The sequence below is a fragment of the Mustela nigripes genome, chromosome 4 (assembly GCF_022355385.1).
Source record: "Mustela nigripes isolate SB6536 chromosome 4, MUSNIG.SB6536, whole genome shotgun sequence".
Taxonomy (NCBI): Eukaryota; Metazoa; Chordata; class Mammalia; order Carnivora; family Mustelidae; genus Mustela; species Mustela nigripes.
Window position 1 is genome coordinate 166,075,616 of NC_081560.1, and position 12,599 is coordinate 166,088,214.

Genomic DNA, 12,599 nt, shown 5'->3' on the forward strand with positions numbered 1-12,599 from the left:
AGAACATAGGACTCGATCTGGGGGTTGTAAATTTGAGCCCCACATTGGGTGTAAAGATTACTTACAATTAAAAAAAAATTCTCCCAGTTACAGAGAGTGAACGTTAATGGGAAAGAGCGGATCCATAGCAGATAATAAATATTGGTGTTCCTCAAGGCAATTTGCATACATCCTCATAAAACAAAAATTAGAGATTGTCATAACTAAAAGCATTTATTAAAAAATTACCAAGTCTTGGGGCATCTGGGTGGCTCAGATGGTTAAGCGTCCTCCTTTAGGGGCGCCTGGGTGGATTAGTGGATTAAAGCCTCTGCCTTCAGCTTGGGTCATGATCCCAGGGTGCTGGGATTGAGCCCCCACATCAGGGCTCTCTGCTCGGCAGGGGGCCTGCTTCCTCCTCTCTCTCTGCCTGCCTGTCTGCCTACTTGTGATCTCTATCTGTCAAATAAATAAATAAATAAATCTTAAAAAAAAAAAAAAGCGTCCTCCTTTGGCTCAGGTCAGGATCCCAGGGTCCTTGCATCCAGCCCCACATAGGGCTCCCTGCTCAGTGGGGAGCCTGCTTCTCCTTTGCCTTCTGTTGCTCCCTCTGCTTGTGCTCTCTCACTCTCTCGGTCAAATAAATAAATAAATAAAATCTTTAAAAAAATACTAAGTCTTGGGGTGCCTGAGTGGCTCAGTAGGTTAAATGTCTGCCTTGGGCCCTAGTCATGATCACAGGGTCCTGGGATAGAGTAGCAGGGAGTCTGCTTCTCCTTCTCCCTCTGCCCCTCCCCCACACACTCGTGCATGCTCTCTATAAAATAAACAAAATCTTTTTAAAAAATAGAAATAAAAAAATCACCAAGTCTTTTAAAATTAGTCCTAGTTGACTTCACATTTGCTACTTTTTAACAGGACTCCAAAATAAGTATTTCAACCTACAATCCCTGAATTTGGCGGTGTTAGTGGCAGTGAATATGGTAAATGGACATTCAATGACGGTAAGAAACATTCAGATTTATAATTTTTTAAAAAGATTTTATTTATTTATTTATTTATTTGGCACAGAGAGAGAGAGAGACTACAAGTAGGCAGAGAGGCAGGCAGAGAGAGAAGCAAGCTCCCAGCAAGGCCCAGCAGAGAGCGCAATGTGGGGCTGGATCCCAGGACTCCGGGACCATGACCTGAGCCGAAGGCAGAGGCTTAACCCTCTGAGCCACCCAGGCGTCTCCAGATTTATAATCTTTTGAAATTAAAATCACACTAATGGATGAATGAACCAATCCATTATTGTCAGATTTATGCTTAAATTCTTCCTACCAGCGCGTCAGCAGAACAGTGACAAGCACTTCGTCGAACTTCCCACTGCTTTCCTGGGACCCTAGCACCTTAGAAGGCTCAACATCTCTATTTAAACGTGGGTTCCTCCTAACACTAGGGGGAGACCAAGAGCCTTGGGACACCCCCAACACCAGTAGAGGGAGGCGGGACCTATTGTCAAGTCACGCCTTCCCCACCTGTGACTGGCACAGATACTATCCAATGGATACCGGGATAGGGCGCGCCGACGCCCCGCCCCCTTGAGCGCCCCGCGGCCCCCGAGGCAGCCTCTGGCTGTCTCTGCGGCGGCGACGGCCTGGGCAGACAGTGCGCCGTGCGCAGGCGCGGAGCGTAGACCTCGCTGCAGCCCCCATCGCCTCGGGGAGTCGCACCCACGGGGTCCGCCTGCTGGCGCGTCAGTGCTCTCCCCCTTGTCCACCCTCCCCGGTCCCCCCAGCGCCCTACGCGCCCGGATGGCGGAGCTGCGGCCTAGCGGCGCCCCCGGCCCCGCCGCGCCCCCGGCCCCTGGCCCTAGTGCGCCCCCGGCCTTCGCCTCGCTCTTCCCCCCGGGACTGCACGCCATCTACGGAGAGTGCCGTCGCCTTTACCCTGACCAGCCGAACCCGCTCCAGGTTACCGCTATCGTCAAGTACTGGTATGCCCTGGGCCGCGGGGAGACGGACAGGGGCGGGCTGGGAAGTGTTAGAATCCCGGGGGCGAAGTCATTTGCGGAGGAGGGGGAGGTGGAGAAGAATGGTTAAAGCAAAAGCACTGAGAAGGAGGGCGTCCTGCTGCGAGGGAAGGAGTTAAGGCTGAAGTTGGGAATGGGGACAAAGGGGTTAACGGAGCCTGTGGGTAGCGAAGGGTTAACGAGGGAGGGAAGATGAAGGGTTAACTGGGATTAGGAGAATAGAGTGAATTGGGGGTGTGTGTAGGAGCGGGGGAGTGCGATAGGAGGGGGGGAACTGTAAACGTGGTGAAAGGAGGGGGCGCCTGTAGGGGGTCATTAGTGGGCGAGGGGAAGCCGGGGGCGGGGGCGGCTGAAGTGGGATGAGGGAGGCGAGGCGGGGCCTGGGGAGCATATGAGAGGGCTTTGGAGGAGTGCGGCTGGCGGAGCTCAGAGGGCTCGAGACTGCACAGGGTAGGGGTGGATTTGGGGACCCCCGCTTTCCCGTAGGTTAGGAGGGGAGCAAGTTGCGAGAGTTGTGCCTGTGGAGACGGGAGAAGGAAGTCTCCTTTTGATACCTTCCGCATGAGCTCAGACGTCAGTCATATCGGTGCAGTGCTTTTGCGTTTGAAGTTTCACGGAGCAACTTTTCTTGATAAACTTTCTGCTTACTCGGCACAGTTCTCTTTCTCCAAGCAGAGTTTCCTCTGGCTTTGCAGCTGCTTTGCTTTAGGACATTGGCTAGAACAGAGGCAGAGGCAGGGAGATCCATGTTTTGGCTAAGGATTGAAGGGGGGACCACAGTAAATAATGAAGGTCTGGGACTTTGCTACGGAGTAAAGAAGTAAGCAACATGTTAAGAGGAGCTCCCTGACCACAAGCTTCAGGATTTAGGCAACAGTTTCTCAGGAACGCTGACAGTAACCCTCAAGCAGCTCTGTTAAGGATCAGACCTGTTTACAGAAGGGCTGCCCTTGGGATAGGAATGGTCCTTTTTTGTTTTCCATTCCTGTTTGCAGGGTGTCTCTCTCTACAGCCTCTGGTCAGAACAGGTGTTCGAGAGACTCTGACTCTGCCTTTCTGGATCAAATTGAGGAGTTGGTTGAATCTGTCCAGAACAGCATTCGTGTAGGCACTGTATTAGATGATCCCCTTCACTGAGCTCTGAAAGACTGTTCAGGAAGCAGCATGGGATGTGGCCAAAGAGGCAGGTAGACCCAGTGGGGGAAGTTGATAGAATAAATGTCTTTGCTGGTTACCTCTCCATTTAGGACTGAATCTTCTCCAAGGTAACCTCTTAACTTCCTCCTGAGATGGCAGAAACTAGACTGTCTAGGGTTGAGGCTCGCTCCCTGGGTCACTGGGAGGATGTGAAGAGACTGACATCATGGAGGGCCTGGGGACCAGCCTCCTCCTATGGGAGGACCATGCCTGATAGCCAGGAGGAGATGTGATCAGCAGTATAGTTCTCTTCAGCAGGCAAACTGTTCTCTGGCTGAGAGGAGTATTTGAAGAGAGCTTCTGCATGAAAGCAGCTCTTGATAACTTAATAACCCATTCTCACTGCACGTCTATATTTATTTATTTATTTAAAAGATTTTATTTATTTATTTGACAGAGAGAAATTACAAGTACACTGAGAGGCAGGCAGAGAGAGAGAGAAGGAAGCAGGCTCCCTGCTGAGCAGAGAGCCCGATGCGGGACTTGATCCCAGGACCCTGAGATCATGACCTGAGCCGAAGGCAGCGGCTTAACCCACTGAGCCACCCAGGCGCCCCTGCACGTCTATATTTAAATATGTATTGTGATGAGCTGTGTTGGATTGTGTCATGAGAACAGAGGACCAGTTTCTGCGATGCCGTTTCTTCAGGCCCCTTGTGAGTGTGCAGAGAAATCACTATACAAACTTGGGCAACAGTTTTTCTGTCACTCAACTGGCCATGAAGGATAGAGTTGTGTGTGGTGATATTAAAGCACATACAAAGGACTGAGACTGATTTGGGCTTTTTTTTTTTTCTTCCCTACTGCAAGCTTGTTAAACAGGCAGAACTTACCTTTAGAGATGGGCCAACATGTAATGACTAATAAAGAGCACTTTGTGAAATTAGAAATGCTGTCTAGATGCAGAAAAATATGAGAAGGAGCGGCTGAGCAGCTGGTTTTTGTAAGATTTGGAAGGGTTTGCATAAATAAGATTCTGAAATCAGTTCATTGACAAAGCTCACATTTGGGTTCCCACAAGGCCTTGTTCGAAATTTGACTAAGGCTACCCAGGTCTGGCTGTGGCCCAGGGTCCCTTGAGATTCATTTTCTTGTGACAGAAGATTGGCTCTTTGGCCAGTGGACCCTGGCCAGCAGGGACATCCTGGCTAAAAGCTGAGACTTTAGTGAGCAGGGAGCAGAAACATGGAGGCAGAGCTAGTACCCTGGAGTTCCTGCATGCCTGCAGCTGGCATGTGGAATGAGGTTAGGTGTTCAAAGAAGTAGGTTCAAGGAAGAGCATCAAGGGGTGCTCTGGGTCCTTGGATAACATCTTTTTCCAATTGCAAAATATGATTATTTTCTATATACTCATCTGTTTCCCCATCAGGTTTCTGAGTAAGTAGAACAACACTGTGCTTGGGGACAAGGCTAATTTTGCCTGACTCTTGATTATTCCTTACAGTTGTAGTTTTAAGGTAAAGTAGCACTCCTTGGTGCAGTATATCCTGAGAGAGGACTGCAGGGGGTATGGCAGATGGAGCATGGAACCGTGGATACAGTTTGGATACAGTTTTGCCACTTTTTGCTGGATGGACCTAGGTTGAAGAAGGGGCAAGGCTGGGAATCTGGAGCAGGAAACCAGAGCAGACATGGAACCTATAGTCACTCCCATGTGTTATGGGGTTCTGCATCTATCTTGTGGTTGTTCCAGGGATAGCTACCCTTTTGTTTCCTTCTTCCCCCAGCAAACTTTTCTATATTCAGCTGGTTGTGGAAGTATTCAAATGATTTGGCCAAATCAGAGTTAAGGAAAGACATGGTGATTTGTCCCTTTTCCTAATCTACTCAGTTGAGAGTCTTAGCTATCTGTAGCAACTTTATAAAAGTTCTATAAATAACTTAGCATTTAGCACTTAGTTCTTAGCACTAGTAGAAAATAAGGATTTCTGTAAAGGCAGGTAATACCCTGGCAAAAGAGGATGAAACCAGACCTACTGGTTTTAGATAGTACTTAAATTGCATGATACTGGCACTCTTGCTGGGATCACATGTAACATGCCTTTATTTGGTTATTAGTGTTCCTTCAGCATATTATCCCAATTGCAAAGTACAGTCCGTCAGTGTCCCAGGGGCAGGCAAACTTTTTGCAGTCTGTGGGACAGTCAGATATCCGAGGCAGCTCAAATGCACAGTGTTTGTGAGCTAAATGCAGACTTCCTTCCGCTGATGGTTTCCATTTAGGCTGTTTCTCAAGTCTACCAAGTTTCCCTATCCATTCTGAAGAAAAGCAGGAGCTTTTTTTTCTTCTTCTTCTTTTTTTTTTTTTAAAGAGCTCTAATTGCTTGACTAAAGGAAACCCTTATGGAATTAAATCCTTAGAGTGAGCTAATGACTTACTCTCTTCCTCAGCTGCTTCTCGGTTGGAATTATGGGGGATGTTTAATGTGGTCTTCAGAGGCCCCAAATCATTTAATATTCCAGCCCTACCTTTGCGGCGACAGTCTCCTGGGATCATCTCCTGGTTGCAGGCACTCCCAAGGCTCAGTTGGGCCTGCTGCAGTTCTCTGTTCAGGGCTGAGCTAGTCTAAGTGTGGCCTTTGTCACTTGCATGAGAAAAGACCAGTTTTGGTCTGTGGGGTATAGGCTGGGGTCTGGAGGCATTGGATTTGTTTAGAGCAAACTGTAATTAACATAGGGCACAATATAGTCTTTCAGGAATTAGCTGTCTAAGAGGCAGGAGTGGAGCTGAGCCTCTGCTTCCAGGAACAATGCCCATTGGGGATGCCCAGGACAGTCTTTCAACCGAAGCCAGTTGATTGACTAATGCACCTCTTGCCTTGAAGCTTGGCATGGTTACAGGCTCCATGGAAGAGAAGTAATCCCTGTCAATCCGTTTGGGATTGGTAATTGAAATTGGAGGAAATAAAAGGGGTAACCACCTAGTCTGTTTATTTCTAAAAGAGGTCCTACATGTGGGTGATTAAAGGGAGTCTCTTCTGCTTCTGGAATTGGGCAACTTCTAGTTGCCCATCCCTTGGTCTTACCCTGGAGGTATGGCTTCCTTTTAGTCATCCCACATTCCTCTAGGATGGGGTCTTTAGATTGGTAAGGTATGACCTCTTAGCTTCACATTGTCTGCTTTCAGGCTCACACTGAACTGCACCATGTTTTATCTTTTGCAGGTTGGGCGGCCCAGACCCCCTGGACTATGTTAGCATGTACAGGAACGTGGGGAGCCCTTCTGCCAATATCCCTGAACACTGGCACTACATCAGCTTCGGCCTGAGTGATCTCTATGGTGACAGCAGAGTCCACGAGTGAGTAAAGGGCACTTGCCCACCCTCCACCTGTCTCTTTCTTAGCCTTGTGCCTTATTTCTGGGTTTTCCCTGAGCAGAGGTGAGAATGTCATAATTCTGTGTGGTTGGCACTGCTCAGGTTGAACCTCTGGGTTTCTGCCCTCTGCTTGTATCTGCTTGTGCCAGAGTGATCCAGGTCAGCACCCGAACTCTGCTCATCTGGTGCAAGACAGTGTTGATGATGAGCAAGTGTTCCAAAACCAGCAGGTTTTTCCAAACTGCTCTGGTGTTTGATCTCAGAGGACAGGCAGCATAGCTGTGATCCAGAATTTGAATCAATGCCTCTAAGTGTACCTGTTTTTTTTTCTCCTCTAGCTTGTAGTGAAAAAATTTAAACATAAAGCATAGTTGAAATAATTTTATAGCCAACACACAAATACCTACTACCTAGATTCTGCATTTAACATTTTACTCCTCTTGCTCTATCATGAATATATCCATCTCTCTCCCTCTGTTGATCTTACTTACTTTCTTGTAACCTGCAGTTGTCTGTGCTCAGCCTATACATAGTACATTTTTTATTCTAGTCTCTCTCCCGTTTTCTGCCCTGTATACTTCCAAATCCTGCCTCCCCTAAATACCCCCATAACCACTGAATTTAAATACATTTTAATATTAAGTTAAACATCAACTTAGTATTAAGTCAGCTAAAACCATAACAGCAACACTAATAATAATGAAAGCTAACATTTATTATATTATAGCATTGATTATGAACCAAGTGGTCTCCTAGTCACTTTGCATGTATAAACTAATTTTATTTTCACCACAACCATATAATACTGGTAGATACTCATATTTGTCCCATTTAACAGATGAGGAAACTGAGCTACAAAGAGAGTCTATAACTTGTTTAAGGTCATACAGCTTGGAGGTAGTGGAGCCAGCATTCTAATGCAGGCATTCTGGCTCTAGAGTTCATGTTCTTAATGACTGTGTTCTACTGTCTCTTAAACAATGATATCATGTCCTCGAGTAAGTTACTATCTGTAATTAAAAAAAAACACACAAATATTTTGTTCCATCTGTACTCTTTTGTGAGAGGGGTTCTTTTCTTCAATTTATATATTGTCTTCCTTCCCTCTCATCAGCACAGTCAATCAAGAGCTGATTGTATTTCTGTTATCCCGTCCTCTCCTGCTTTTAGCTTGTTGTATCTTTTTTGCCTCTTACACTATCTTTTTGGTATCTTGGTGATGACTACTTAGCATGTGTAGGTTGAAAGACTAAGGGGCTCTTCCTGTCCTGCCTCAGCTTAAGAGGTTGATTCTGGGATGATGATAATCATCAGGGGTTTTTTGTGTGTGTGTGTTTGTTGTTGTTGTTTTGTTTTTTTGCTTTGTTTTAGTTCTTAGTATCTTCCTTATGATCACATCAGATACTTTACAATCTTACCAGGTTTTTTTGTTATCTCTATTTTATAGATGAGAAAATTGAATCACTTGAGGGGTAAATGAATTGCCTAAAGGAAAAGAACTTGGATTCAGTTGAACTGTTTTGAGTCCAAAGTCTGAGTTTTTAACCACTAGAGTGTTCTACCTCTCTGATCACAGGTCCAACCTAACTTCCTCTTCTCTCTCATTAAGCTGGGGGCCCAGGTCTCATCTCCTTACTGATCACATGTCAAGAGCAATGCCTGGGCCTGCCTTTATAGCCTTCCAGACAGATCCATTGCAATGTCAGCAGAAGGCTTTGGGAACAGTGAATTAATCTTGCCTGAATGGGGACCCTGCATTACAGTATTAATAATGGAGAGAGAATAGCAAACAGATGTGGGCAGTAAAGGCACTATGCTGGACTTTAATGTATACTTTTAATAAGAACCTGCAGAGGAGGGTGTATAGTGCAGTTAGCCTGTACCTTTTTGTTGACAGATTTATTCCAGTCAGAAGAATACCATTTCCTATGTAGCTTAAAGATTCTTGCAGTATACCTGCTTATCAGTGATGGGTCCAAAGCCCAAAGTGACATGAAGAACGTAATTGAGAAAGCCCCATATTTCAGAGGGGGCAACCTCTGAATTTTAAAGAGGGCCTTCCTTACTGTTTTTCCACGTTTGAAAGTACCCCATTATATGTGTGTCATTTCTGTATGATAAAGCACTGTGATATTTATATGTCATTTATGACAATAGTGAGACCTCAAGTTGGGCTGTACCTCACCACTGGAACCTAGTGTTTTCTGGTATTATGTCCTGACTCAAGAAGGACATGGAAGGAGTGTTCTTGGATATTTACCCAGTTCTGGTATATGTTGCAGAAGTCAAAAGTACGTTTGTAATTGGCCTTGTGCTGGTGTGCCTGGTCTCTTCTCAATCTTGATAAGTTTCTTGAAAAAAGTTTGCTTTTCCAAACATTTCATGTGGCAGGGCCTCTTTGAAATAGATTTAAAGATTCTTATTTAATTAGTGCTTACTTACAGGTGAGGTCAAAAAGGTGAGTGTTCTACCATCCAGTTTATTTATTTATTTTAAAAGATTTTATTTATTTGTCAGAGAGAGTGCGTGCAAGCGGGGGGTGTGGCGGGCAGAGGGAGAAGCAGGCTCCCTGCTGAGCAAGGAGCCTCATGTGGGACTTGATCTCAGGACCCTGGGATCATGAACTGAGCCAAAGGCAGATGCTTAACCAACTGAACCACCTGAGCATCCCTACCATCCAGTTTGTTTATTTTTAAAAAATTTTACTTATTTATTTGACAGAAAGAGAGAGAGAGAGAGTACAAGCAGGGGGACCAGCAGAGGGAAAGGGAGAAGCAGACTCTCCGCTGAGCAGGGAGCCTAACTTGGGGCTTGATCCCAGGACCCTGGGATCATGACCTGAGCCAAAGATAGTCACTCAATGACTGAGCCACCAAGGCATCCCTGTCACAAAAGATTCTAAATCTGAGGCCAGCTTTCTCTTTGTTCAACAGATTAGCAAGTATGAGAGAGGTGTTGATGCACTAACACCAAATCGAATCTGACTCTAGACATGTTTAGAACAATTGAAAACAAATTATAGGGACACCTGGGTGGCTCAGTGGGTTAAGCCGCTGCCTTCAGCTCAGGTCATGATCCCAGGGTCCTGGGATCGAGTCCCACATCAGGCTCCTTGCTCAGCAGGGAGCCTGCCTCTCTCTCCGCCTCTGCCTGCATCTCTGCCTGCTTATGTGCTCTCTCTCTCTTTCTGCAAATAAATAAATAAATAAAATCTTTAAAAAAAAAAAAAAGAAAGCAAATTATAAAGGGAACCTTTTTTTTTTTTTTAACTAAGATTCAAGGGCACTTGGGTGGCTCAGTTGACTAAGTGTCTGACTCTTGTTTTTGGCTTAGGTCATGATCTCAAGGTCATAGTTGGAGCCCTGCATCCCCCTCCACTCTGGGCATGGAGCCTGCTTAGGATTCTCTCTGTCAGGGCACCTGGGTGACACAGCACTTAAGTGTCTGACTCTTGGTTTTGGCTTAGATCGTGATCTCAGGGTCATTGAGATGGAGCCTGGTGCCAGGCTTTGTGCTCAGTGGGGAGTCAGCTTGTATCCCTCCCTCATCCCCCACTCGTGCTCCAGTGCACCCAGTCTCTCTCTCAAATAAATAAATAAGTAAAATAAAAATAAAAAGTATGATTTAATACTGTTATTGTCATGGACAAATAGGAAACACTGATCTAGTTCATGTCCCTTAATTGTAAATGGAGGAAAGTACAGTAGCCTGCTGAAGGCAGTGCAGCAAACTGATGAGAGTGGCAGGGTGTCCCAGCGTCCCCACTGTCCTACCCTCGCTTTCATGACTGGGGAGAAATGACTGTATGGACGTTGTTTGTCTTTAGCATAATTATATAGGCAAACCTTCTTTTTTTATTTTTTACTATATTCCAGGTTAGTGCTAAATTCTTTTCATAAAGGTATCCTTTTATGCTATCCCCATAGTAATTCTGTGACACAAGGAATTCTTATTATGTCGTGCTTATAGATACAGAAATGTAGGCTAACAAACTTACTGCATAGGTGGTGAACCAGAGGCCAGGTCCAGTGATCCCACAGCCTGTATTCTGAAACACTGTACTGCCTTTCCATTTTGACCAGTCACCAGCATTTATTAAATGCCTACAGTAGGGGCACCTGGGTGGCTCAGTGGGTTAAGCCGCTGCCTTCGGCTCAGGTCATGATCTCAGGGCCCTGGGATCAAGTCCCGCATCGGGCTCCCTGCTCAGCAGGGAGCCTGCTTCCCTCTCTCTCTCTCTGCCTGCCTCTCTGTCTACTGTGATTTCTCTCTGTCAAATAAATAAATAAAATCTTTAAAAAAATAAATAAATAAAATAAATGCCTACAGTATTCCTCCTCCCTTTAAGATCTGTCCTTCTCAGAGCTTGTCGAGGATAGGGACAAGCCGAAGTCCAGGGGTCCCCTAGCAGGCTTACTGTGGGAGTAGGCAGGGACCCCCCCAGCTTGGAAGCCCTGAAGGAAGTGAAGAGCAGGCTGGTTGCCTGAGCCCCGGAATGGCCAGTTCCATCCAGGTTCTTTGCCTATTCACGGTCATCAAAGGAAACCAGACAAGAGAGTACTTGTTTGGATTAAAAGGCTCTTAAGAGGCTCTTTCTGAAGTTGGAGAGATGGACCAAGTTCCAGCTCCGGATAGCCACAGGGGAGAATGGAGTGCTTTTCTAGGAACCCTAAGGCTCCCCTCGCTGACTTCAGTGGCAGAGATTGTCCTGTTGCTCTTGCCCCGGACTTGGGACGAGTGAAACAGATGATCTTCAGCTGCCAAGAGCCTGTCGGAAGCCTCCGGCTCCAGCCGTTCCCTTTGTGGCCAGCAGCTGTGGCCTGGAATGTGGAGGTCTGCAGGGCTGTAGAAGGGGTGGCTTCAGCCCTGCTCTCTGTGAGGATTTCTGGCTGCCCCTGGTACTGCCAGCAGCTCTCCCTGGACCCAGGTGCAGAGTGTGTTTGTGATCTCAGGCAGACTTCCCTGGTGGGATTCCACTGGGTAGGTCATCTTCTGGACATGTCGGCTGGTTCCAAAGACAGCCTTTGTGTGCCGCTGGCCCACAGGATGGCAGCTCCCCAGGGAAGAGCCTGTGCCTCAGGTCTGCCGCCCATGGTCCATCGGGGCTCTGCCCCACAAGTGCTGGGCTTCTTGGCGGGTAGGCGTGTGGAATTTGGAGTTGTTCTTGCCCCCTTGGGGCTGGAACTGCCGCTGACCGGCTTTCTGAGGCTGTCTCCACTGGGTTGGTAGAGAACCTCCTTTTCCCTTCAGGTTCCTCTGAGTTGGGCTCTGTACCGAATGAGTTACTTATTAAAACACTGGATACAGATTAACTTTTCCACATGTTGTTTTGTGTGGCCTTGGTCCCCTGCAGTTGGGAAATGCTAATTTTCCCTTCTCAAAGCTGGGTTTGCAGGAACTTTTTAATGTGTCGTTTCATCCTCTGTGGTTTCCAGTGGACATCCTGCCTTTGCCTTACCACACCTGCCCTGGGAACATGGTCCCTTCTCTGGTTGGGCCTTTGCTTTCTTCCCAGAGCTCTGGTGAAGCTGACAACCAGAATCCCTGTGTGAACCACCCGCAGATGGCAGCCCGACCCTCCCCGTGGCTGGCACAGCAGGCTGAGGAAGTCCTCTGCAGGCTCACGGCTGGGCAGGACTCCCTGAAACTCTGGTCCCTCAGCCATTCATCTCCGAGGTGTTGAGTTTTGAGAAGACTGTGTGAAATGGTAGTGTTCTCTGCTCAGAGGAGGATCCCTGGGCTACCTAGAAAGAGTGGGGTGGCCTTGGCCAGCAGCAGGGCTAGAGTTCTTCTTTTTTTATTTTATTTTTATTATTTAAAATTTTTTTTTTAAATAAACGTATAATGTATTATTAGCCCCAGGGGTACAGGTCTGTGAATTGCCAGGTTTACACACTTCACTGCACTCACCATATCTCATACCCTCCCCAATGTCCATAACCCCACCACCCTCTCCCTTTACCTCCCCCCCGCCACCCTCAGTTTGTTTTGTGACATTAAGAGTCTCTTATGGTTTTTCTCCCTCCCGATCCCATCTTGTTTCATTTATTCTTTTCCTATCCCCCAAACCCCCCAAGTTGCATCTCCACTTC

General features: G+C 46.8%; 1 protein-coding gene across 2 annotated transcripts in view; it reads left to right on the forward strand.

Annotated features, from left to right (window-relative positions):
* Positions 1-1,562: 1,562 nt before the first annotated feature.
* Positions 1,563-12,599, forward strand: part of SUFU (SUFU negative regulator of hedgehog signaling) — a 114,315-nt gene continuing 103,278 nt past the window's right edge. For both annotated transcript variants that reach the window (XM_059398454.1, XM_059398456.1), the window contains exons 1-2: positions 1,563-1,957; positions 6,355-6,489. In XM_059398454.1, coding sequence (XP_059254437.1) covers positions 1,776-1,957; positions 6,355-6,489 — 317 coding nt within the window. In that variant the 5' untranslated portion in view covers positions 1,563-1,775. The remainder of the gene's footprint in view (positions 1,958-6,354; positions 6,490-12,599) is intronic.